General features: G+C 36.6%; 2 protein-coding genes, 1 non-coding gene and 1 pseudogene across 4 annotated transcripts; 1 reads left to right on the top strand and 3 right to left on the bottom strand.

Annotated features, from left to right (window-relative positions):
* Positions 1-4272: 4272 nt before the first annotated feature.
* LOC147284456 (uncharacterized) lies at positions 4273-5104 on the bottom strand. The gene has a single exon (XM_086244715.1). It carries the CDS (start codon positions 5010-5012, stop codon positions 4431-4433), a length of 582 nt encoding a protein of 193 aa, XP_086100841.1. The 5' UTR covers positions 5013-5104; the 3' UTR covers positions 4273-4430.
* Positions 5105-6986: 1882 nt separating this feature from the next.
* Positions 6987-7060, top strand: TRNAQ-UUG (transfer RNA glutamine (anticodon UUG)). The gene has a single exon. It is a non-coding gene; the product is annotated as a tRNA-Gln (tRNA).
* Positions 7061-17379: 10319 nt separating this feature from the next.
* LOC147284454 (protein DETOXIFICATION 48 pseudogene) lies at positions 17380-19004 on the bottom strand (annotated as a pseudogene).
* A 4095-nt stretch (positions 19005-23099) lies between these two features.
* LOC147284453 (initiation factor 4A-like protein) lies at positions 23100-25544 on the bottom strand. 2 transcript variants are annotated; one of them, XM_086244795.1, is made up of 7 exons: positions 25410-25544; positions 25271-25319; positions 25036-25173; positions 24635-24868; positions 23846-23885; positions 23667-23764; positions 23100-23476 (listed from the first exon to the last, which is right to left on the bottom strand). In XM_086244795.1, exons 1-7 carry the CDS (start codon positions 25466-25468, stop codon positions 23459-23461), a joined length of 636 nt encoding a protein of 211 aa, XP_086100921.1. In that variant the 5' UTR covers positions 25469-25544; the 3' UTR covers positions 23100-23458. The 2 variants fall into 2 exon arrangements, with proteins under 2 accessions (XP_086100921.1, XP_086100920.1); XM_086244794.1 differs by having other exon boundaries at positions 23667-23885.
* Between the last annotated feature and the right edge of the window lie 915 nt (positions 25545-26459).

The raw sequence follows: 26459 nt of genomic DNA, 5'->3' as shown, positions 1-26459 counted from the left end.
CATCTTCTTGAGCTGGTCTTGGGTGTACAGACACCTGGCTCGTAGGAGGTCCGGCTCCACCAGCGCCACAAACTCGGAGAACTCAACGAGTCCGTTGAAGTTCCGATCGGCTTTTTGGATGAGAGCCTCCAGCTGGTGAGGGCTCGGCTTCAGCCCCAGCAAGCGCAGCAGAGACCCCAACTCTAGCTGCGTCAAGCTCCCGTCTTTGTTCCCATCGAATGATCCAAACATCTCCCGCAGCTCCGCGATCTGTTTGTCATTCAGCTTTGCCATTTTGCTGCTGCCTGCCACCGATTTCGATCCAATTTGTCAATTAATCAAATAATTCAGATCCCGACTTTTCTCTATTCTTATTAAGGTCTGTGCATGAGTATGTTTAGTTCAGTTTCTGAAACTGCAGAATACTGCAGTTTCTGGAACTGCAAGTGAACTGAAACTGCAGAAACCTGAAATTGTAAGTGAACTGAAACTGCAGTTTCTAAAACTGCAAGTGAACTTTCTGCTGTTTCTAGAACTGCAAGTGAACTGAAACTGCAGAAACCTGGAACCATAAGTGAACTGAAACTACAGAAACTGCAATTTATTAGAGTTGAAACTGTAGTTTATTGGAGTTGCGGACTTGCAGTTTCTGTTTTTGTTTTTTGGTGATGCGTTGAGGCTGATATTTTAGAAGATGTCTGCATGTTATGTTTTTGTTATGTATATTTTCGGATGGTATTTTGAGATTTAGTAGTGATGTGGTGTCCGCAAATGAAGAATGAATTTGTGGTAGTTGGTCCGCAAAAGAAGAATAATGTTTTAGATGGTTTTGGTTAATAAAATTAAATGACACTACCTATATATTAATGGACTCTTATTTTAGTATAGAGACTGTTAGTGCAAATGTCTGCATCATTTACAGGCATATCGAACAATTATAAATTTATATTTTAAAATTGGAAAAAAATAAACACCACTTACATATTACGTGACATAGCCTTTGTGCTTAGTTGTTGAAAAACAAGTTTTTGTGTAGGCCCCTTTTTGCCCATTTGAGGGCCAAGCTTTGAACTTTCTAATCAATGGGTTCCATCATTCACTTGCTCCTATCTATATTTTGCTTTGTTGGCTTCCTAGATTCAACCTCCACACACCGGCCAAATCATATTTCATCAAATCTAGTTGGTCTAAGCGTTTATTAGAGTCATTTGTTGGTTTCGAAAATGCCATCTTTTACTCTTTTGCTGATAGAATATGTGATTGACATATTGTCAACTAAATCGATAGAAATTAATTTAAGGGTGAATTTTTTTAACACCAACACAGTAACACGATTTAAAGATGATTATTAATACAATTTATACATAACACAGAGTTAGTGAAATTGTATTGAACACTATAAAAATACTTATCACAAATTTGTATATGACACAACTCATTGACACAAATACTAAAACAATTGAGTTCTTGTCAAACACGAGTAATCCAATTTTGGCACCACAAATCCGTTTAAGGGCCCGTTTGGCACTGCTTCTTAGAAGCACTTTTATTTAGTAGCGCTTTTATCAGAAGCGCTTATGTTAAGAAGCACATATAAATTTTTATAAAACTTATAAGTTGTTTATGCAAAAGCACTTGAAAGTGCTTCTTGAGAAAACATCTGTCAGGTGCTTCTCAAAAAACCCCTTAAAAATGCTTTTATAACTCAAAAGCACTTCTAATTATTTTTGCCAAACGCTATCAAAAGCACTTTTACTAATTTGAAAGCGCTTTTGACAATTTTAAAAGCAGTGCCAAACGGGCCCTAACTACTATCATATGACGAAAATTATTAATCTTTCAATTCTTAATATGTATTGTATATTTGTATGAATTCTTAAATATAGATAAATAGAAATAATTTTGTGATTTGTTTAGTATCAAGATCAAGTGGATTTTCTTTGTCTCAAATGTGTACCTTGGGTTCAGGGACAAACCCATTCAGGGGGGTGGGTAAGGCATATGGCCCATCCTTTTTTATTTTTTTGCTAAAAGTTTCCCTCAGTATTCTTAGCCCATGTCCCAGACCAGCCCAGTTTGTGTAGAAAAAAAAAAAATTAAAACAGAAAAAACCTTCCCTTAGTTTTAGGCCATCCCACCCATCCCACTTTGTACGTGTAACTGTTTAAGAAAAATAAAATTCCCTTTGTTTAGCCTAGCCTCCTATGTCTCTCACCGCCCCATGTCTAGCCCAGTTCAACCCATTATTCGACATAAATATAAATTGATATGACAACAACACAAGCACGAATTACTACTTTTGAAAATTATGTGAGTTGGACTCAATTGCAAAGGTTAATAAACCATAGAGTATAATCGAAAATCAAAACTATAAGGAACAAAATAGAATCGGATAAAAACAATATGGATCAAAATATACATAATTTAGCCTAAAGATATACTTAGGACATTTAGGACACACGCTCATCTCTCTAGAATTAACCATGCAACAAAGATCGAGCAGTGGAAAGAACAAACCTCTTAACCACAATGGAAGATTAAAGGAAAGATGGATTCTTCTTTTTTTTTTGGAAAAAATGCAAATAAGAAATAGCAGTACGTAGTAGTACGTAGCATCACCAATTATTCTCATTAGGCAAAATCAAATTGTACAAGCATATATAGCTAGGCAAGTCACATGTGTTTTTGGGTGGACCATGCATATATATATGATCACCATCCATAATTCTCATGAATCTTCATGTGCAAATGTTGCTGGGCATAATTGATCAGCTTCTCAAACTCTTTAGCGTTGTCTAGCTCTATTTGGCCGTTGTAGTTGGAGTCTGCTTCCTTAACTCCTTGACGAGCTCTCCACCATCCAAACCAAATCCGCAGGCTGTGCAGAGCCTCCTTCAGTTCCTCGCGGCTCATGTGTCCGTTGCGATCACTGTCAAACCGGCGAAGCCATGCTTTGAACTCGTCCACTGTCATCTCCTGCTGAGGCTGCACCTGCATACAACTCATAATTATGGCCATCAATTTAACTTCTTTTTGTTTTTTTTTTTTTTGTTTTGGTTCTCTCTATGAAGAAAATGTTGAAAGAAAGAGAAGGAGAAAATGTAGAAGGGCAAAGTTTGGTTTGGTTTGGTTCTGTGCAGGTCTTGGATTGGCTTTAAATTGTGGATTGTAAGATTTTTGTAGTGGAGAATCGAATCTGGGTATTGATATATATGGGGCTTACACTTTTTATTGGCATCTTTTACTACAATCACAATTACTTGTTAGTCATGTCATGCAACTTTATTCTTCAATTAGGCATGGGACTATGGGAGCAAAGAAGGGTGAATGGGTGATTATTTTAAGTGGATCCACTCAAGACCCAAGGGTTGTGTGGGAGAGAATCTTGTTGTGGATATAAGTATAACAAAATTGAAGACCACAAGAAAAATGGTAGGCTTCAAGGCACGTTTTATGCTCTTAAAACGTTATCTTATTTAATTGTCTCTAATAATTGAGTGATGCATGCACCCTAGAATATAAATGGTATTGCTCTTGAGGATATAAATTCAACATCAAAAAATTTCAGCTTTGCATGAGAATATATAAGATTATGGACTTTTTTATGCATTGTCAATTGACTTTTTCCTCTTGCGTTAAATGCTCTAATTTTAACATGTTATTATAACGAATAATTCATATGTGAGACTCAACGGCCACATTACCCAATATAATTCATTTATGTATACAAACTATTTGCTTAACTTTAAAAAATAAAAACTATTTTCCTACATTGTATAGGACCAAAATAACCTCCAATTGTCTTCTCAAAGGAAAAAAAAACCCTCCAATTGTTGCAATTTCGCCTAATATTTAGAATTAGCATTGCTTAAAGTTTTTTAAAATGTTATTTGCACACTATAAGGCCCAGCCCAGCCTTAAAATAACTTGTCATTTTAAAATTGAATTTCAACAGTTCATATCCCACTCAATAGCCCATCTCTGCCATCCCAAGCCCAGCCTTAATTAGCCTCAGCCCTCCAAGCTAAAGCCCACATGAAAATTTAGCTCAGGCCCATAAATGGGTCAGTTCCAATTGTAATTATTTGCAGATTGGACTTGGATATTATTTGATACTGACGGAGCTTCCTCTTGGTTGGTACTACTTTGTGCTATGGATGCAGGCATTGCTTCGTTTTGTTATTGTGCTTAAAAGCATAGTTTCAGTGCGATCCTGTAGTTTGGATCAATTACTTTCTCTTGCATACTTCCATTGCACCTGGAACATCATGAGTGCATTTTGGGAGCACACTCTAGCTTTAAATTCCCAAGATGGGATATATATTTTTATAGTTGGAAATAATTAAGAACAAAGACAGACACATTCTTACAAGCTTATTACGGATACAAAGCCACTCAAAGGATATGAGATCTAATTAATATGAGTTTAACTTACAATTATAAGGATCTCTTTAAGTAGTAATTGGTTTCTTGAAGCTTCCCATCATTTTGGTAAATTCATGAATATCAATCAAACCATCACCATCAGTGTCCACACCTTTGACCATATTCCTGGCAGCCCCAAGGGTGCAATTCTCTCCCAGCTTCTTAAGAACAAGCAGCAACTCCTCTGCGCTTATCTTCCCATTTCCATCCAAATCGAAAAGCCGAAAAGCACTCTGGATGTCAGCTTCTCTTGCCTCATCAGCTCCCATGTTGAACATCTGCACAAACTCCTTAAAATCAATGAACCCATCTCCATCAGAGTCAAGGGCCTTGAATGTCTTGGCAATCTCAGCCTCTGCAATTTCTTTGTCCAGGGTCTTGAGAGCAGACTTGTACTCCTCCCGGCTGATCTTCCCATCTTTGTTGACGTCGAATTTGTCGAACACCCATCTTATCTCCTCCACTTTTGGTTGGGATGAAGCACTTGAATTGAGGCTAGCTGACCTCTGTCTTTCTTTGGAGGGAGTACTACTCAACTGGGGTACTGCTTTAGTTGGGGGCTTTTTCGGAGAGCCATATTGAAATCTGAGGAAACTGAAATTTGACATTTTCTGCAGATTGTTTCCAATGATTGATGTATCTCACTAAAATTAACAAGTAGAATAATTCAAATTAAGATCGAGGAAGGTTGTACACTGCATGAAATAACTGCTGTCTTATATAAGGTAGCTCTGGATTCGTCTTAGCTTCTTCTATATCCGAAAGGAATAATATAAAAGGTGGATAGACGCGCATTGCTAATATCTTAATTTCTATTCTTATTCCACAGTCACTTTCATATATGCATGTACAGCTTCTGGAAATTCCATTCCAAGTTCATGGACACTACAAATGAAAACAAAATTATGAGAAGGTATGGTGGACTGCTGAGGCGTGCAAATTAAAGTGGCTAGGTGCACGTGCACCGGCCACATATATTCATAGCAAGTTGTAATCGTCATCTTCTTGATTCCTATTCCAACCCTCAATTTTGGTTTGCCATCAATAAAGTTTTAGATTCCTATGTAAATTACTTGCGTGGAATACATGCAGGTAGAGGATTCGTATCTCCTATATATCTAATCGACTCCATAATCTATAAGCTCAACTATAAATATGTACCCCTCACTCTCTCATGCATGAATCTTCCATATATGCACATGTACAGTATTTTTTTTTCTAGTACGTTCGTTCTTTAATCTTATTTTTGACCGAATTTAATATTTTAAAGTATAAATCGTCAATTGAGACTTGTTCATCGATTTTAACTCTCATAAAGTAGGAGTGTAGGATCTACATTAAGAGAATACATTGTATATATGCGTAATCTGAATGTCAAATAGTATCTTTCTGACACAAATCTCACACATGACGATAAAACAGATTGTGAGGAAGTGTGTCTATTAACACTAATTATTCCAAAAAAAACATTTCAAATGTGAGGAGTTTAGAGTTTTTGAAGTATAGAGCACTTAAATCATCTTTAGCTATGCTCCCTATTCACTTCCAGAGTACGTTCCATATGTCGAGCTTGTATTTCTAAATTTCGGAACTGGTTTTCACAATCTTTCCTTGACCATAACCTGTAGAAATGATTGTAGATCTCAATGGAGAAAAACGATGAATCAGCTATATCTGTGTTAATATTGGAAAGCCAATTCTGTCATCACAAAAAATCTTGAGCAACCTTTTCACCATCTTTCAAAACCTCATGTACAGCTTTAATCGAAGAATGTATCTCTTTAACCAAAAAAAAAAAAAGGCCGAAGAAAGTATAGTATGAGCAAAATGCACCATTGGTCCACTTATTATAGTGGATTTCCCAAGTTGGTCCACGAATTAATTTTCGTCCCAAGTTGGTCATTTTCGTCAATTTTTAGTTAAATGTCGTTAAAATTCAGCATATGCAGAGCATGTGCCTTTTTTTTAGGACAAATGGGTCTTTTCCACCCCAAGCTCCCCAACTGACCCCACCCCTTCTTTCTTCTTCTTTCTTTCTTCTTCTTCTGCACATGCACCACCACCAACCCGACGCCATAGGTGAAGAAAGAACCAACTATGGAAGATATATATGTAATAAGAAAGAAATTTGGTCTTTCTGTTAACACAATTCAAGATAGATCATTCTCGGGCTGGGCTGGGCTTTCTGTTGCAGAAGAAGAAAGAAGAGGGAGAAAATAAGAAGAAAAAAGGGGTGTTAACACAATTCAAGATAGATCATTCTCGGGCTGGGCTTTCTGTTGCAGAAGAATAAAGAAAGAAGAGGGAGAAAAGAAGAAGAAAGAAAAGGTGGGGTCAGTTGGGTGTGGGCTTGGGTTGGAAAAGACCCATTTGCCCTAAAAAAAGGGCACATGCTGAATTTTAACGGTATTTAATTAAAAATTGACGGAAAGGACCAACTTGGGTAACAGTTTTAAGAAAATGGACCAACTTGGGACGAAAATTAATTCGTGACCAACTTGGGAAATTCACTATAATAAGTGGACCAACAGTACATTTTGCTCGTATAGTATTGATCAATATTGTAATTATATAATATAAATGACCGCATAGCACAGTGGATTAGTGCATTTGACTTTGGATCAAAAGGTCGTGGATTCGACCCCCACTGTTGTCGCCACTTTCAACTTAATTTGTTTATTTTTTGGTAAATTTTGGACAATGCAGATCTGATCTCCGTTTCTAGCTTTTTCAGCACACACAATTCTCTCTCCTCTTCTCTTTCTCATCCTCAAAACAATTGTGCTTGCTTTCTTTTCTTTTTACTTTATTTTTTTCTCATGATCATCAACGCGGCTAAGTTAATGCAAAGAATAATCGGTAGACTTGAGTCAGATAGGGATTGGTTCAACGCCAAATTCAAGGTTCTAAACTAGCTAGCTAGATTAAGTCAAATTAATCTAAGCTCACGAATGTACACTAACTAGTTATTAATGTAGTGGTATTTCTCTAATGTTGGAGATATGGTACACTAACTGCTTGCAATCTGACAATTAGACAAACTTGCCAATGTTTTCAGTTCTTTGAGTATGCCTATTGTCTGAGCCTTCTCAATGCACTAAACTTGGAATAACCAACTTTAAAACAGAGAACCAAGACCACAGGTCCTCAGGAATTTTGCAAGTCATTAATTTTAGAATATAACTGCAAAAGTACAAAATGTGGCATCTACATTGAACTTGGAATACCCAACAGTTACCAAAGGAGTCAAATGCACAAGAGTAATTGCAAATTTAAAAGAATGCAAGCACTTGCACCACATATTAAATCCCAAAGGAAGAATAAGAACTGCACCTTCTTTGTTGGTAATTCATAATTTATAAGGACGTGCGCAGAAATAGGTGACTCTCCAGATGATAGAAGTGGAAGGCATGCATCTGTTGCAACAATCATATGAGATTTTTGTTCATCTTTCACAGGTTCACTGTCATCTGCTGATTGAGCACTGACTTCTGGGTTCCACCTCATTGTTGCTTGCCAAAAGTGCTCTAATATAGAAGTTCGGTCTGCTTCAGCAAGGTCACTGTACTGGGATATAAGATATGATACGCAAGTATTTCTCTTCATAATGTTGGAGATATGGTATTTCTCTTCAAACCATAAGAAAGAGCCCACAAATGTACATTGATGGCATGGACCAATAGACTCAAAAACATAGCCATATGGTTTTTATTAAGAAACTCCATTCAAATGGCATCTGGTTTCACCAAGATAGCATCTGGCTTTTATTAAGAAACCCTATTCAAATATCAAACTTGTAAGATAGTTAATAAGAATTAATTTGCAGTGGACGACTTTCTTGTTGCGACAACAATAAACACAATAAATTAAAAAGAATCGTGAAGTTAAACACATACCTCCTTGATGTGACTTTCTTGTTGTGATAATATTATTGATGTTATGCTTTCGGTATGAAAGAAATTGCTATGATAAAATACATATTCACTTCCATATATTGTTTCATACCTTATTTATAATTTTAAGTTGTCGAGACTCATCATAAATGTATTTTTGGTTTTCACAAAAACTATTTGATGAATTTCAAGTTAGAACATATTTTGGATGTAGGTGCATGGGTATGAAACCAGTTTTTAACACGATAAGATGTTGCTTATGACCAACATAATGTAAGACCTACATTAGGAGACATTGTTTAGACGTGTAACGACGACAGCCTAATAGTTTTTGCCACGAATTATACACGTTTCACAATAAGACACTGTAAATGCGTGTCTAATAACAAAAGGAGATATCAAATGAGTCGAACATAGCATGAGCATTTAACATAATACAACACGAGTACGAGCACGAGCACAAGCACACTCATTGCGAATACATCTGTCTCTTTTGGTCACCGAAAAATCTCGCTTTTAGTTTCTATCTCCTCTAAACCAAAAATGAGATTGTTCGTGGATATGTGCTTGTGTATTTAAAAAGGTTTTTTCCTTTTTGTGTTCATGCTTACGTCATGTTTGGCTTGATATGGTGATTGTGTTGATCAAGACAAATCGGACCGTATCAAAACAACAATTAATAATTCAATATTAAAAAAATGTATAATGAAGCAGAGGTTGGAGAGAGTTATGATGTTGACATTGAGTTGAGGAGACGTCTGTCAGAGATGAAGTAGGACAAAACAATCTTACTAAGTTACTAATATGATGAGCTAGCCATAATAAATTCTTGAATTGAGGATTGCATCTTACTGATATATACTTGAATCTAGGATTAGGAATTCATGGTGGAAAATAAATTCTCAAGAAAAAAAATCCACCTGAAAATAGCAATATAGCATCCTTACAGACTGAAAATTAGATAATAAGACTATAAGAGAGGGATTAAAATATTCCGAAATTGGGGCTGGGGAGTTTGGGTATCGGTAGTTATTTTTTTTCTAAGTTTTTTGTTTTTTGGTTCTAATTTAAATTTAATGGACATTTTTACCCTTAGCTTTTGTTAATAAACTAACAAAAAATAATAATAATTACTTATTAGATACAAAATAGAAGTTCATATACACAATTGAGACAAATGAAACTTTTGGGACACACATCAAACTTACCAAAAAAAACTCAAAATAATAATAATGAAGTGAAGGTGGGCTGAGACTGAGAGGGCGTGGATGGACCAATGACATGGCATCTTTACCTTCTCCTTATCAGACACACGCGTACACATGTCCAAGTGAGAAACCCAATTGCCACTGGTTCCTATTCATATCAATTGTCACTCATGCATCTCAGCTTCCTGCATGAGTTTTGGAACTTGAGTACGACTAGTCACATCACAAAAGTTATTCACGATTGCAAACGAGATAGCGATGCCTTGTATTTTCAGTTTGGCATCAAGTTGAACAATGTATATCATTTCTAGTTGATGGAGGAGCAAGAAGGACGAAAAATTTGCAAGATGATTATATATCATTTCTCAGCCTCCTCGCCGATCTACGCTATTTAGGGATATCCTAGAAAGAACGACATAGACAAGGGTACACGACACTGTATGACATGCCGATATGGCAAAGTTTCAAAAACTAGCTAGGATACATATACAAAATTTGAGCTTTAAACAAGGATTCGACTTCCTCAGGCAATCCATCATGTCAAAAAAATTGAATAAAAAATATAGAAATATTCACAAGCATGGATTGACATTTCCTTCTCTTTCATGGTTTAAGCCGCTATTAATCCTAACCACAAGCCCAACAAGCTCAACTCTAATGTAAACCTCATGAAAAGCACCATGGGCAACACAACAACGTAGTACGAACACAGGTTGATCTCTGCACAACTAAAATATACAAATTTAACAAACAAAACTTTTATAAAAAGAAACACTGATGGTGAGGAAATTAAGGTCAAAGTATGTGACTACTAATTGCTTAGGGTACATTAATTGCTTGCCTAATGGATACTAATGCTTAATAGGTTTCATCCTATATATGCTTCGTCCTCCATATTAGAATCGGTGAGCTTTCTAGTTATCCTGTCAACACAATCAAAATCAAGCCAAATACAACACCACCATGAATAAGAAATGGAAAAAAAAAAAATTTATAAATGCACGAGCACGAGCATGAACCCGAAATTCATTATTCAATTTTCTAAAGAGCATGCACCTTTTTATGGAAAATATAATTAAAAAATATTATATAAATGAATTATGAATTCACTTCTATGACTTTAGGTCTTGTTTACATTTGAGAATGGAGCTTGAGAAAGGATCAATATGAGATTCCAAATTTTGTATGCACACTTTTATTATTGAAAATTGAAAAACATTTTTCAAATCAATTTTAAATATTTAAATAGTCATATTTCATTGGTCATCGTGAGTTATTATGGATACACGCTATACTTTTTTTAGTCGCACCAAGTTATAAAGTAAAGATCAACACTTACACCATAATTTGTGAGAGAGTCTTATTTAGATCGTACGAAATTGGAATGAAATAATGAATCTCTCATTTAACTTATATCTCAATTCTAACATAATTTTAAAAGGAGATTCTCATGTACTATATTCTATCATGTTGAAAAGTTTGAGGACAAACATAGAATTTATACGTGTACAAACTATTCAATCGATCGATGGTTCTCAAAATCTTAGTTTAAATATATAAATTTGAGCTTTATACAAGGATTCGACATCCCAAGGTATCGATTATATCGAAAAATTGAGTAAAAAAAATATAAAAATTTTCACAAGTATGGAGTTGTTGCCTCCATCTCTAAATTTTTTTCGGATTTTACAGCTTATTTGTTTTCTCTAGTATTTTTTTTTTAATCAATGCATCATGCCAAAATTATTCATTGACATCCAACTAAGATGAAACATCAACATGAAAGTACGAAGATAGCCAAAACAGCCCTTCTTCCATCCAAATACAAGGTTATGTACAACCTAAATCAAACTGTTCTAATTGGTGAGCAACAAAATTACAACTACGAGATGTATAACTAATAGAAATAACAAAACCCCACATCTGCTTAATTTTCCCCACAAGCTCACCATCATGACCCAAAGAAGTCTCCAAGATAGTCACCTCCTTAACCACTTCAGTGTCGTCACACTCTACCACAATAGATGAAAACCCGACATCAAAACAGAGGCGAAGGCCATATGCAGCAACACTCCTAGCACTTAGTTGCACCGTTCGTTGTATTTTCTAATATATATTATCCTTGTATCGACGATGTTTCATTAGAAAAAGAAGGAAAAGATCAATCGGCAGCCAAACCTGTATTCTATTTCACTACATTGGAGAATAATTTCATACACATAATAGCATCTTGATTTATTTAATTAAGTTTTTTCACCGAACTACAATCTAAGAGCTAATGCGGTCCAAAGCTTTTTCACCACGTACTAAAATATACAAATTTAACAAACAAAACTTTTATAAAATGAAACACGACTATGAGAAAAGATCGAAGTATGGCTTCTTGACGTCTAATTTACTTGAATAATGGATATTTATCCTTCATAGGTTTCATCTTGTGCTCTGTCCTCCACATTACCATCAAGCCAAATACAACACGAGCACGAATAAGAAATGGAAAAAAAAATTATAAATGCACGAGCACAAAATTCATTATTCAATTTTCTAATTAAGAGCATGCACCTTTTCAGGGAAAATATTATTAAAATGTGAATTGTAATTGAAAAGGATTATGTAAATGGATTATATATTCACTTCTATGACTTTAGGTCTTATTTACTTTTCGAGAATGAAGTTTGAGAAAGGATATAAGATTCCAAATTTTGTATGCACACTTTTATTATTGACAATTGAAAAACTTTTTTCAAATCAGTTGTAAATATTTAAATAGTCATATTTCATTGGTCTAATGAGTTATTATGGATACACGCTATACTTTTTTGAGCTGCACAAAGTTATAAAATAAAGATCAACAATACTTACACCATCATTTGTGAGCAAGTCTTATTTAGCTTCTACGAAATAGGCATGAAATAATGAAACTTGCATTTGAAACTCAAGATTTAAAACTTAACATCTAAGTTCTAAAATAACCTCTAAAAGGCGATTCTCACAATACTATAATCTATCATGTTGAAATTAAGATTTGAGGACAAATATAGAATTTACGCATGTACAAACTATTAAAACGATCAAAACTCTCAAAATCTTAGGGTTAAATTTAAAATTTGAGCTTTAAACAAGGATTCGACATCCTAAGGTAATCGATCATGTCTACAAACTGAATGAAAAAATATAGAAATTTTCACAATTATGGATTGGTATTTCCTTCTCTTTCATATTTTAATGTCATTCATGAGGAGTTTTTGCGTCTCTTGCATCAAAATTTTTTAAGTTTTCCAGCTTATTTGTTTATCTATCATTTTTTTAAAAAAATTAAGGCACCGGGCCAAGATTAAACAACGTGCACGTCATGAAAGTAAGAAGATAGCGAAAACGGCTCTTCTTCCATCCAATTAAATACAAGGTTGTGTAAAACCTAAACCAAACTATGTTAATTGAAGAGCAAAAAAGTTACAATTTCGAGGTGTTTAACTAATAGAAATAAAAATAATCAAACCCCACAGTTGCTTAATTTCCTCCACAAGCCCACCATCATTACCCACAGAAGTCTCCAAGATAGTCACCTCCTTCACCACTTCAGTGGCCTCACACTCTACCACAATAGATGAAAACCTGACATGATCACAATAGAAGTGGAGGCCATATGCAACATTAATGCTCCTAGCACTTAGTTGCACCCTCCGTTGTATTGCCTTTGATTTTGATTTCACTACATTGGAGAATAATTTCATACACATAATATCATCTTGATCTATTTTAGTTTTGAAAGAGACTCATATACAAACTCAACCAACTACAAGCTAAGAGCTTATGCCGTTCAAAGCTTTTTCACAACTAAAATATACAAATTTAACAAACAAAACTTTTATAAAATGAAACACGACTATGAGAAAAGATCGAAGTGTGGCTTCTTGACGTCTATTTTACTTGAATAATGGATATTTATCCTTCATCGGTTTCATCATGTGCTTTGTCCTCCACATTACTATTGGTGAGTTTTCTCTCTCTCCGCCTGTGCCGTCCAATCCATCAAGATCAACATGATCACCATCTAAGCAAAGCAAACTATTTGGGCCACTATTATACCTCATCAAGCTTAACTCTATTGCAAACCCCATGAAAAGCGCCACCTGCAACGCCATCAACATAGAGTGAATACAGGTTGATCTCCGAACAAATAAAATATACAAATATAATGAAGAAAACCTTTATAAAAATAAACACTAATGACGAGGAAAGGCCAAAGTATGTGACTACTAGTTTCTTAATTTGCTTGCCTAACAAATTCTAATTGTTAATGGTTCCATCCTGTTCTTCGTCTTCCATATTAGAACAAGTGAGCTCTCTTGCTTTCTCTGCCTATACTGTCCAGTTATCCTGGTCAACACAATCGATCACCATCAAGCCAAATACAACACGACCACAAATAAGAAATGGAAAACAAAAAGACTTTTATAAATGCACGAGCACACGAGCATGAAATTCATTATTAAATTTTTCTAAAGAGCGTGCACCTATTTAGGGCAAATATCTTTTAAATGTGATTTATTATTAAAAAACTTTATGTAAATGGATTATGATCGAATTCACTTCTATGACTTTAGGTCTTATTTAATTTTTGAGAATGGAGCTTTAGAATGGATATGAGAACGAAGCACAAATAAGATTTCATCACCGGCGACCAAGATTGCACCATCTTCTCTCTCATTTGCCCTAAATCCCTAATTTGCTAATCATGTAAGTCCATCTCTGATCTATCTTCTTAATCTCTTAGACTCTCATATTCATAATTCATTGGTAGTTGTTTGATTCAAATATAAGCAGGAATAATCCCGTCTTTTCCATGGGCTCCCCTCTAGCCTGAACCTGGCGGTAATTGTGCTTAAAGGCGTTGCAAAAAAAAAAAAAAAGAATCAGATGAGAAAAAGAGGGATCAAACAAGTGAAAACCCACCTCTTGTTTTTGTTCACAGAAGCTACGTACCATGCTGCTTGGTGCTGGGCTGAGCACTGATTGTCTTTCTTTTCAGCTTTTGGGTATAATTGCTATGCGATTAGCTTGTTGGGTTATATGGGTTCTCTAGCTTATTCGGAAAAAAGGTTCCACATTTTGTGCTTGCTCTGTTGTTTTATTGTTCCTTATTTTTGGTCCAATGTGGGTAGCTTAAAAATTGTGGTAATATCATATATCTTTCACCTTCTTGTCAACTCCACATCTTCTTAAAGCTTTTTTTGATAAGAATAGTGATAGAATTTGATATTCTGGTTTATTCGCTGAAACTGTGAAATATACTCCACCATAACTGACCCGACCTCAACCGACAAAGTCAAATGCTCCAACTATCAATCGCCCACAATATTGGGTAGGTTGTCGGTTTGCTAGGTGGGTTAGTTGTTTGGCCGATATAGGCCCGACCCGACCCATTCTCAGCCTTACACATAATATCATCTTGATTTATTTAAGTTTTGAAGGAGACTCATATTAAAACTCAACAAACTACAACTTAAGAGCTAATGCGGTCCAAAGCTTTTTCACAATTAAAATATACAAATTTAACAAACAAAACTACAAGGGAAGCAGTGAGTAATCCATAGTAAAGGCAAACATGTGTAGACCCATGATTACAATTTTAGGAAAATGGAATTGGCAATTGTCAATGACCTCGAGGATGGCATATAGCTATGAGCTCTAAAAGTGCCACAAGGCCTAGTACACAAAGGACAATTAAAGTAAGTACACACAATTACTGGAGGGAAGTTAAACTTAAGAACAAGAGTCATATATGCTTCCCTTCTTATGAAAGCTTCAATGGCATCTTCTAGGTGCAGATGATGAAACATAAGGTAGATTGTGAAGGCTCGACAAAGGCAGCAGTCTTAAAATGCTCAATGGTGCCCCCATATAAGCTAATGAAGAAAAGTTTACAAGAATACTCAATGAACTGGCAAAAGAGTGCAACCCTTGCAATCTGACAAGTAGACAAACTTGCCAAAGTTTTCAGTTGTTTTGCCTATTGTCTGAGCCTTTTCAATGCACTAAACTTGGAAAAACCAACTTTAAAACAGTGAATCAAGACCATAGGTCCTTAGGAATTTGCTTGAGTAACAAATACTAATCCTTAATGGGTTCCATCCTGTTCTTCGTCCTCCATATTAGAACATGTGAGCTCTCTTGTTTTCTCTGCATGTACTGTCCAGTTATCATGGTCAACACAATCACCATCATGCCAAATACAATACGAGCACAAATAAGAAATGGAAAACAAAATTTTTTTATAAAAGCACGAACACATGAGCACGAAATTCATTATTCAATTTTCTAAAGAGCATGCACCTTTTTAGGGAAAATATTTTATAATTAAAAAGATTATGTAAATGGATTATGAATTCACTTCTATGACTTTAGATCTTATTTAATTTTTCAGATTGGAGCTTTAATTAGAATGGATATGAGATTCCAAATTTTATATGCACACTTTTATTATTGACAATTGAAAAACGTTTTTCAAATCAGTTGTGAATATTTGAATAGTCATATTTCATTGGTCATCATGAGTTATGATGTCATCATTCATCACTTATCTTCTCTCTCACCAGCGACCAAGATTGCATCATCTTCTTTCTCATTTTCCCTAAATCCCTAATTTGCTAATCATGTAAGTCCAATCTCTAATCTATCTCCTTAGTCTCTATGTCTCTTATATTCATAATTCATTGGTACGTAGGTGTTTGATTCAACTATAAGCAAGAACAATCCCGTCTTTTCCATGAGCTCCCCTTTGGCCTAAACCTAGAGGTAATTGTGCATATATAAGGGCGTATCATGCTCGTTGTCTTTCTTTTCAGCTTCTAGGTATGATTGCTATGTGTTAGGTCTGGTGGGTTCTCTCTAGTCCTCATTCGAAAAAAGGTTCCAGTTTTTGTGCTTGTTAATCTATTATTTTATTGTTCCTTATTTTTGGTCAAATGTGGGTAGCTTACAAATTGTAACCATAACCAACCCGACCTCAACCAACAAAGTCAGATGCCCCAACTACCAACCGACCCACAATATTAGGTAGCTGGGTTGTCAGTTTTGGAAAATCACCAAAGTCAGTTTGTCAGGTGGGTCGGTTATTTGGCCAATATAGGCCTGACTCAACCCATTTCTAGGCCTACACATAATATCATCTTGATTTATTTAAGTTTTGAAGGTAACTCATATTAAAACTCAACGAACTACAACCTAAGATCTAATGCGGTCCAAAGCCTTTTCACAATTAAAATATACAAATTTAACAACAAAACTTTTATAAAATGAAACACAATGATGAGAAAAGATCGAAGTATGGCTTTTTGACGTCAATTTTATTTGAATAATATATATTAATTTATCCTTCATCTTGTGCCCCGTCCTCCACATTACCACCGGTGAGTTCTCTTGCTTTCTCTGCCTGTGCCATCCAGTCTGTCACGCTCAACATGATCACCATCCAACCAAAGCAAACTATTTGGGCCGCTAGTAAGCCCAACCACAGGCCCAACAGGCCCATCTTCATTACAAAGCCCATGAAAAGGGCGACGGGCAACCCAACAACATAGAAGTAACCGAAGTCAGTTTGTCAGGTGGGTCGGTTATTTGGCCAATATAGGCCTAACTCGACCCATTTCCAGTCCTACACATAATATCATCTTGATTTATTTAAGTTTTGAAGGTAACTCATATTAAAAGTCAACGAACTACAACCTAAGAGCTAATGCAGTCCAAAGCTTTTTCACAATTAAAATATACAAATTTAACAAACAAAACTTTTATAAAATGAAACACAACGATGAGAAAAGATCGAAATATGGCTTTTTGACGTCGATTTTATTTGAATAATATATATTAATTTATCCTTCATCTTGTGCCCCGTCCTCCACATTACCACCGGTGAGTTCTCTTGCTTTCTCTGCCTGTGCCATCCAGTCCGTCACGCTCAACATGATCACCATCCAACCAAAGCAAACTATTTGGGCCGCTAGTAAGCCCAACCACAGGCCCAACAGGCCCATCTTCATTACGAAGCCCATGAAAAGGGCGACGGGCAACCCAACAACATAGAAGGAACCGAGGTTGATCCGCGCACCCAAACCGGCCCTCGCACTCCCTCTCAGCACTCCACAAACGGTGGTCTGCGGGCAGTTCCCGAGCTCACACAATCCCACCACCGGCAGCGCCGCTGCTGTCAACGACACAATCGCTTTGTCGGCGGTGAAGATCTCTCCCCAGATGTTTCGCATTGTCACCATGAACGTCATGGCCAAGAGTCCATTGACAACGGCACACACCAATGCAATGAGTGACGAGTGTTTGGCATGTTTGGGGTGGTTCGCCCCGAGTTCGTTTCCGACCCGGGTCGAAACAGCTTGGCCCAAAGCATAAGGGAATTGGTAAACAAGCGAGGTTGCCTGTATGAGAATTCCCATGGTGGACACGGCCTCGGCGGCATTGATGAGGAGGCCGGAGAGGATGATCATGATCTCGTACCACCACCACTCCAAGCACATAGAGAGACAGCTGGAGCCGGCTTGGGAGATAATGGGTTTCCAATCTTGGAAGCAATGGAGGAGCGACCAACCTTGCCACATGGTGCTTGTGCAAATGCCTGAGAAGCGGAGGTAGAGCAAGAGGGTCAAGAGGATGTTGAGGTCTGTGATGGAGGAGGCAAGCGCAATGCCGCGGATGCCGAGTTTGAGATGAAAGACAAGGAAGTAGTTAATGGGGGCGTGGAGGGCGAGGGCCACAGCGGCGGAGAGGAGGAGAGGGAGGGTGATGTGTTGGGTGCGGAGGTAGATTTTGATGGGGTTGATGAGGGATTGGAAGAAGAGGGCTGGGAAGGAGAATGCGAGGTAGGTGGTGGCGGCGGAGGAGATGGTTGGGTTTTGGCCGAAGAAGATGAGGAAGGGCTCGAAATTGAACCATGTGATTGAGATGGGTATGGAGGTGAGGAGGAGGATGATGATGGTGCGTTGGAGGGTGTAGAACATGAGTGACCATTGTTGGGCTCCAAAGGCTTGAGAGGAGATGCCTTCCATGCCTGAAGCAAGGCCTGATATCACTGAGTAGCCGCTCATGTTGGCCACGCTGATTGCAAGGCTGCCGCCGGCTAATGCTGCCTTGCCTAGTTTGCCCATGAACAGCATTGAGATGGCGGATTTCGCGTAGACCAGAAGCCCGGTCAGGATCATTGGGAGGGCTATGGTGTAGAGTTGCTTGATCTCATCAACAACCTGATCAAATTAAATAATTCAATAAAAGGAAATTTAAATATGGCGATGAAATTTAGAGAAAGCAGTAAGATCGATGAACATGCAGTGTATGGAAAGGAAAACTACAAGAAAAGGCTGGCGTCACAGAAACTGACCACTGAAATGGTGGGTCGGCGGTCTTGAGAATCTTCTTCTTCTTCCTTGAAAGATGAGTCTTGTAAAATAGGCACAGAGATGGCTGAAGTGGCTTCTTCATTGCTATACATCTTGATTCTTGAATCTAAAAACCAATTCAAGATTTGGGAATGAGAGTGAACAGATTGAATTGAAATGGGTGAGTGAGTGAGAGACTCAAATTGAGGAGACAAAAAAAGGGTTGATCACAGAAACAACACTCTTCTCCTTCCTCTTGCTCTCTCTGCTGTGTGTATATCTTAGTGCAACTAGAGGCACATTTATAGCCGAGTGTTTCACTCCTCTTTAAGAGCCTGTTGAATTTCTTATTCTGCTAGCCACAGCTGATCTAGAAACTCTACACGGTTGTCTTTGTCTGTAGCTAGGGGTTGGTTAGGGTTTTGTGGTGGGGAATACACGAGTGTGATGAGCAAGAGATCAAAAGTGGGAAGAGGTGGCCATGCGGGGGTTCGTCTTTTTCTGTGAGCAGGGTCCGTCTGGATTTCTCAAAAACTGGAAGCTAGCAGTCCTGCTTAGCTAGATCACACTTCATGCTCTGATGGGTTGGTGGCAATACCTCCAAATGCCAAAGCATGAAATGCTGGAGTGAAACCTGGCTCGAGTTAACTCTTAACTCGTCCGAGTTGTGAATATATCGACTCAACACCAGAGAGGGAGAGACAGATAATGATGACTGACGCTTTTGTTCCTTCTATTTTTTTTTTTTCTCTTTCTCAAAATAATTATGAGTTGATTTAGCTCATTGGGTCAAGATATATAAACAAATTAAGAAATCATGAAAAGATCTGATATTTATAGGAAATATTTTTTTTATTCATAGTATATACAGGATGAGAATTCAAATAATTATGGTACAAATGGAATGTTTCCAAATCGATCCCTAACTTCAAATTTCAAAAATCTTTCTTGTTTAACATAATTTGGCTACCTAATAATTCAGAATTAAGTATGCAAGCCCAAGTAATGCAATATACAATGATAATTTCATTATCCTCTCATAAAATTTTATCACTAAAGTTGAAAAGTATTTCCCTAAATAAGTTGTGAATTTTCATAAATTCATATGTAATATATAAGTGATCATGATGAGTTCTTGTTGATACATGATTTACTTTTTGAATCACACCAAGTTATAGAACAACAATCGACCGACACACAATTACACTAAAAGCAGTGAGGGAATTTTATTTGGATTGCACGAACGTAATAGGCATGAAACATTGAATCTCATCTTATGGTAAGAGGTCTAGTCAATAATATGGTTAGTAAATGCAAAAATTACCCTAACCTGGTGCGGTCCAAAGCTTTTTGCACAACTAAAATTTACAATTTTAATAAACAAAACCTTAATTTATAAAAAGAAATAATACCGACTATGAGAAAATTAAGGTCAAAGTGTGTGACTACTTAATTGATTCTAAAGTATGTGCTTGCATAACTGATACTAATTAAACCTTCATAGGTTTCTTCTTGTGGAAAAAAAAACCCAATATTGGACTAAATAACACGAGCACAAACACAAAGTGGAAAAAGCTTTTCTAAATGCACGAGCACGAAATGCATTATTCAAGTTTCTAAAGAAAACCTTTTTTCAGGGAATGACACTTTTGGGCTACACCGCTACAACATACATTCAAGAGCTACACCGCTATATGCATGTTGTAGCGGTGTAGCCCAAAAGTAAATGTATATTGCCCACCCAATCAAGAGCTAGTTAGCCCAATTTTTTGTCTTTTTTATTAATAATTTTTTAGTCCTTAACTCCTTGAAATTAATATTGCACTAAATTAATATATTTCCTACAATTTTAGTTTTATTCTTTTTTTATTCTTTTTTTTTAGTTTTATTCTTACAAGAAATGAAATGAGAGCATCTCCAATCTTTCCTCTATATATTCCTCAAATTTGTTGATAAATTTGATTAGTAAACACTAAAAAGTTAAATTTAAGGAAGAGTACTCCGATAGTAATGTTAAACTTTTTCCAAAATCTTTTTTAAAATGTCCATCATCTTATCCTAAAAATATCATTTATGTATTTATTCCCTCCAAAACCTACTTCCCTCAATATTTGTTTTCCTTGAAAAATCTCAAACAACTTGATTTGTCCATCCAACTTGATTTGGTGAAAGTTTTAGGGAAATCTCAAATATAGGGAAAGTTTGGAAATGATTGGAGGTGAGTTAATTTTGAATCATTTTTCCTCAAATATAAATTTAGGGAAATGTTTGAGAGAGGATTGGAGTTGCTCGGACCCTAATTTATTTTTCTTTTGTTCTACAGTTTGCATCAAACTCAACACGTACGGTGTGTTTCTTTTTTTGTTGTATTATTGTATATTTTTAATTAATTTATATTTATTTATGTTAAAGTTTGTTAAAAATGAGGTTCAATTTATAAGATTTTATTTAGATCTTCATTTTTCAGGAAATTTATAATATAATTGTGGCTAGAGGTAAAAAAAAATTAATAGTCATTAGAATTTAAGGTAATATTATACATGGCCCCCCATTTTCAAAATTCATGACTCCGCCCTTGCTTCCAAGTATTCTTACCTTAAGACTTTTACCAAGCTTAATATATGAATTCTGTCCTTTTTGAGAAACCATATATGCATATATCCTTGTAGCCAAGCTTAATTATAGCTTTGCATGCAGGTCATCCCAAAACCAATACAGATAAGATAATTAGAACTTGCCATCAATTTCATATGGACTACGATGGGCACATATGCACCCCCTCTCTCTCTCTCTCTCTCTCTCTCTCTCTCTCACTGGTGTGTATATGGTGAACTACATGCCAGATGGCACCATTTCAAATTGCTATATATCATATCTTTTGCATGTCTTTAAACTTCCTGTGTTGAAACATACATACGCGGTGCAGGGGCATGGTTTCTCTTAAAGAGAGATCATGGAGAGTTGATGGAACAATACCAATTAAGTTAAATGCAAATAGAGTTTTGTGTATGGTTTCTTAAATGCACGGCCAAGTATTTCTAGCTCAATAAAACATAATAAGATCTCGTCGATACATGATTTATTTTTCAACTCATAAAAAGTTGTAAAACAAGAATTGACTGACACACAATTACACTAAAAACAATGAACGAATCTTATTTGGATTGCACAAAATAGGCATGAAACATTGAATCAAATCTTTTATGGTAAGAGATCTTGTCAACGATATAGTTAGTGAATTTGAACATCACCCTAAACTTCTGCGGTCCAAAGCTTTTTAGCTCGACTAAAATATACAATTTTAACAAACAAAACCTTTAAAAAAAATAAAAGAAAAATATCAACCGTAAAAAAGATGAAAGTGTGTGACTATACTTGATGCCCAATTTTCTTGCACAATGGATACTAATCCTTCGTAGATTTTTCTTGTGCTTGGTCCTCCATTAATTAGCACCGGTGAGCTCTCATGCTCTCTCTGCCTTTATTGTCCAAGCTGTTCTAATCAGCAAGGTCACCATCAAGACAAACAACATAAGCACGAACACGAAATGGAAAAACCTTTCTAAATGCAAGGACGCGAGCACGAGCACAAGATGTAATGTTTTTCCCAACAAATGGTTTTTTGTAGAAATTTGAGTAGTATACATTTCATGCTAGTGCATTTAAAAAGGTTTTTTCCATTTCGTGTTTGTATTCGTATTGTTTGGCCTGATGATTATCGCATTGATAAAAACAGATTGGACAGTACAAGCAAAGAGAGCAAGAGAACTCACCGGTGCTAATTAATATGGAGGACCAACAACAAGAAGAAACTTATGAAGGATTAGTATAAGAGCTCACCAGCCTCCTCCCCACTCATTAGTCGTCATAGGTTGGATGCTCCTATTTCTATATGGTATTTAGAGTGCATACGGCCAAATGGCCACACACGCCGCAATATCACCCAAACAGTTGTGTGCGTGTTTAGGTTAAATAACATCATATGTGAGAAGGCGTGTTGTTTTCATAATGGAAGACTCTTTAGAGTAATAGATGCCCAATTTTTTTTTACCCAAAGTCTTTCATATAGATGGATCCTTCATGGATCCCATCAAGTATTCACTGGAAAAAAAAAAATTGGGTTGTAACTATACTTAAATGTTAAAAACTCCCTTCCAAACTTAAAAATGAAAAAAATTTTCACGTTTTAAACTTATTTCAATCTCGTTCTGTTTAGATGTGTTACAAACAATGATATTGAGCATTTGACCACTTGACATCAATTGCATCCGGGCACTTAAAAGTAAAAGTGTACAATATACAATGCAACAATATGTAAACATCATGGGGATTTTCTAGCCAACTACTGTCTTTCATTCCATCTATTAGGTTAAATAACCCATTACGTATACTGTAGGAAGCAAGTGATACAAAACTAAGTCACGTCTAAAATGACACGACAGTATAAATTTGGTATCATTGTAACTGCTCAAAGAGTACCATATCACGTTTCAAGTGCTTCAACCACCAGAGAGAGTACAAGGGATCTTGTCCTCTAACTCGTCCTCTGGCACAGCAGATCATGTGTTTATAAAATCTCAGAAATCTGCAATACGATAAATCATATATCATATCAAAATGAGTCTAAGAGTGTGAGTGCATGTGTGTGTGTGTGTGTGTGTGTGTGTGTGAGAGAGAGAGAGAGAGAGAGAGAGGGAGTAGTGTATAGCCTGATGATAGAAAAGAACAGGACAGCTAAACGAATTTTGGAAACATTAAGCAAAGGATGAACTTACATTTATGGGCATCTCGGCTATGACCAGGCTGCTGCTTTCTTCAATACTCTTGAGAGTTACCACCTCACCCCCAACAACCATATTGATAACAATCCCATCTGCACATATTTTATATGAAGTTATTGCAAGATTGCAAACCCCATACCAACTAACAAAGGAGTAAAGCATGGTAGAAGAACCTGCAGCCAAACATGTAGCCATCCGCCTCATATATGTTTCCTGCACAAAAAGATTGCGAAGAAGGAATCAAATACAAGAAAAATCAAAGGGAAGCAGTGAGTAATGCATAGTAGAGGCAAACATGTGCAGACACATGATTACAATTTTAGGAAAATAGAATTGGCAATTGTCAATGACCTCGAGGATGGCATATAGCTATGAGCTCTAAAAGTGCCACAAGGCCTAGTACACAAAGGACAATTAAAGTAAGTACACACAATTACTGGAGGGAAATTAAACTTAAGAATGACAGTCATGCTTCCCTTCTTATGAAAGCTTCAATGGCATCTTCTAGGTGCAGATGATGAAACATAAGGTAGATTGTGAAGGCTCAATAAAGGCAGCAGTCTTAAAATGCTCAATGGTGCCCCCATATAAGCTGATGAAGAAAAGTTTACAAGAATACCCAATGAACTGGCAAAATATTGCAACCCTTGCAATCTGACAATTAGACAAACTTGCCAATGTTTTCAGTTCTTTGAGTATGCCTATTGTCTGAGCCTTCTCAATGCACTAAACTTGGAATAACCAACTTTAAAACAGTGAACCAAGACCACAGGTCCTCAGGAATTTTGCAAGTCATTAATTTTAGAATATAACTGCAAAAGTACAAAATGTGGCATCTACATTGAACTTGGAATACCCAACAGTTACCAAAGGAGTCAAATGCACAAGAGTAATTGCAAATTTAAAAGAATGCAAGCACTTGCACCACATATTAAATCCCAAAGGAAGAATAAGAACTGCACCTTCTTTGTTGGTAATTCATAATTTATAAGGACGTGCGCAGAAATAGGTGACTCTCCAGATGATAGAAGTGGAAGGCATGCATCTGTTGCAACAATCATATGAGATTTTTGTTCATCTTTCACAGGTTCACTGTCATCTGCTGATTGAGCACTGACTTCTGGGTTCCACCTCATTGTTGCTTGCCAAAAGTGCTCTAATATAGAAGTTCGGTCTGCTTCAGCAAGGTCACTGTACTGGGATATAAGATATGATACGCAGGCTATATTAGAAAACATTAACACAACTCGAAAATTCCAAGATTCAAACATTAACACAACTCGAAAACATTAACAATGTTAGAGAACACGGGTAATAACAGAATGAATCAAAAATAATGGGTATAATTCTAACAGAAAATTACCAGAGAAGCTAAAGAGATATAGGGGACGTTTGCGACGGCGGAGCTGACGGCGTCGAGCTCGTCACGTGAGCTGCAACAGAGCACCATGGGTAGACACGGACGCCTCCCTGCCACGCCCAACAGGTCCATCAATGTCTCCTGCTCGATTCAATTCACAAAATCACAAGTTCACTTCTTTAAAAGCAAAATTACGATGCTTTCAATAAATATATAAAGGGGGAACGAAGAAAGGGACCATCTTGAACTGGAGCCTGTCGACGGCGAGATAGAAGTGGCGCTGTTGACTGCAACCCAACAACACTTTCTTTGTGAATAATATTGAAAAATTTTAAAAAATTGAAAACAAAAAATTCGAAGATGAAAATGAATGAAACCTGAAATGGGAAGGAGAGGGACATGGAGGAGAGGGAGCTTCATTGGCGTCTATCGCCATGCTTCCAAGTTTCAACCAAACTGTCACTCTTCTTCGTCTTCCTCGCGCTAGATGCGAATCCTCTTCTCGTAGCTTTCAGAATATTTGTTTATTTACTTTTTTTTTTTTTTTTTTTTTCGGTGAGTATATTTGTTTATTTGTTTATTTACTTTAATCAATTTTACTGAATAATTTTGCTCCTGTAACACGTGAGTGACGTGAGTCATTAATTACGTTTTTTTTTTTTTTTTTTTTTTTATCTATATACATTTCCATCTATCTTTATTAGGCTTAATTGCAATTATATCCCCCAACTTTGAGTTCATTTACAACTATATACCTCATCTTAAAAAATTGGCGCTAAAGTGCCCCTAATATGAATAAGCGGCACTAAGATACCTCCGTTAGTTTTTCCGTCAACAGCTCCGTTAAACGCCTACGTGGCGCTGACATGAACAATAAAATGCTGACGTGGCAGGGCATAATAGTAATTTCATCTTTTTTTTTTGGACAAAAAAATTAATTAAAAAACAAATAAAATAAAATAAACTGAAAAGATGAAAAAACAAAAAATCAACCCTCCCCTTCTTCTTCAATGTTCAACTCTAATTCTTCCCACCAACCTATACTTGAGCCTTGTTTGCTGCCAAAACCCCACAAAGGTATTATCCCCTTTTACATTTGTCTTTCCCTATTTATTTATTTATTTTTATTTTTTTCGGCTAGGTGGCGTGGGTTAAGGGGTGGGTTGGGCTGGGCGGAGAGGGAGGGGGAGGGGAGGGGGCTAGGTGGGTGGGTGGGTGGGTGGGGTGGGGCTAGGTTGGGGGGCTAGGTGGCGGGGGAGGGGGGTGGACGGGGCTAGGTGGTGGGGAAGTGTGGGCTGAGTGTCTGGTGATTGATTATTATTTTTTAAGTTAATGATTATAAAACCCAAATTTGGGCTCTTAATACCTTTAAGACCCAGGCCATTTTTTGGTTTTTGAAGAAGACCCAGTTTATACCAAACCGGTCC

The sequence above is a fragment of the Dryas octopetala genome, chromosome 5 (assembly GCF_963921425.1).
Source record: "Dryas octopetala chromosome 5, drDryOcto1.1, whole genome shotgun sequence".
NCBI classification, from domain to species: Eukaryota; Viridiplantae; Streptophyta; class Magnoliopsida; order Rosales; family Rosaceae; genus Dryas; species Dryas octopetala.
This window is presented reverse-complemented; position numbering and strand designations above follow the sequence as displayed.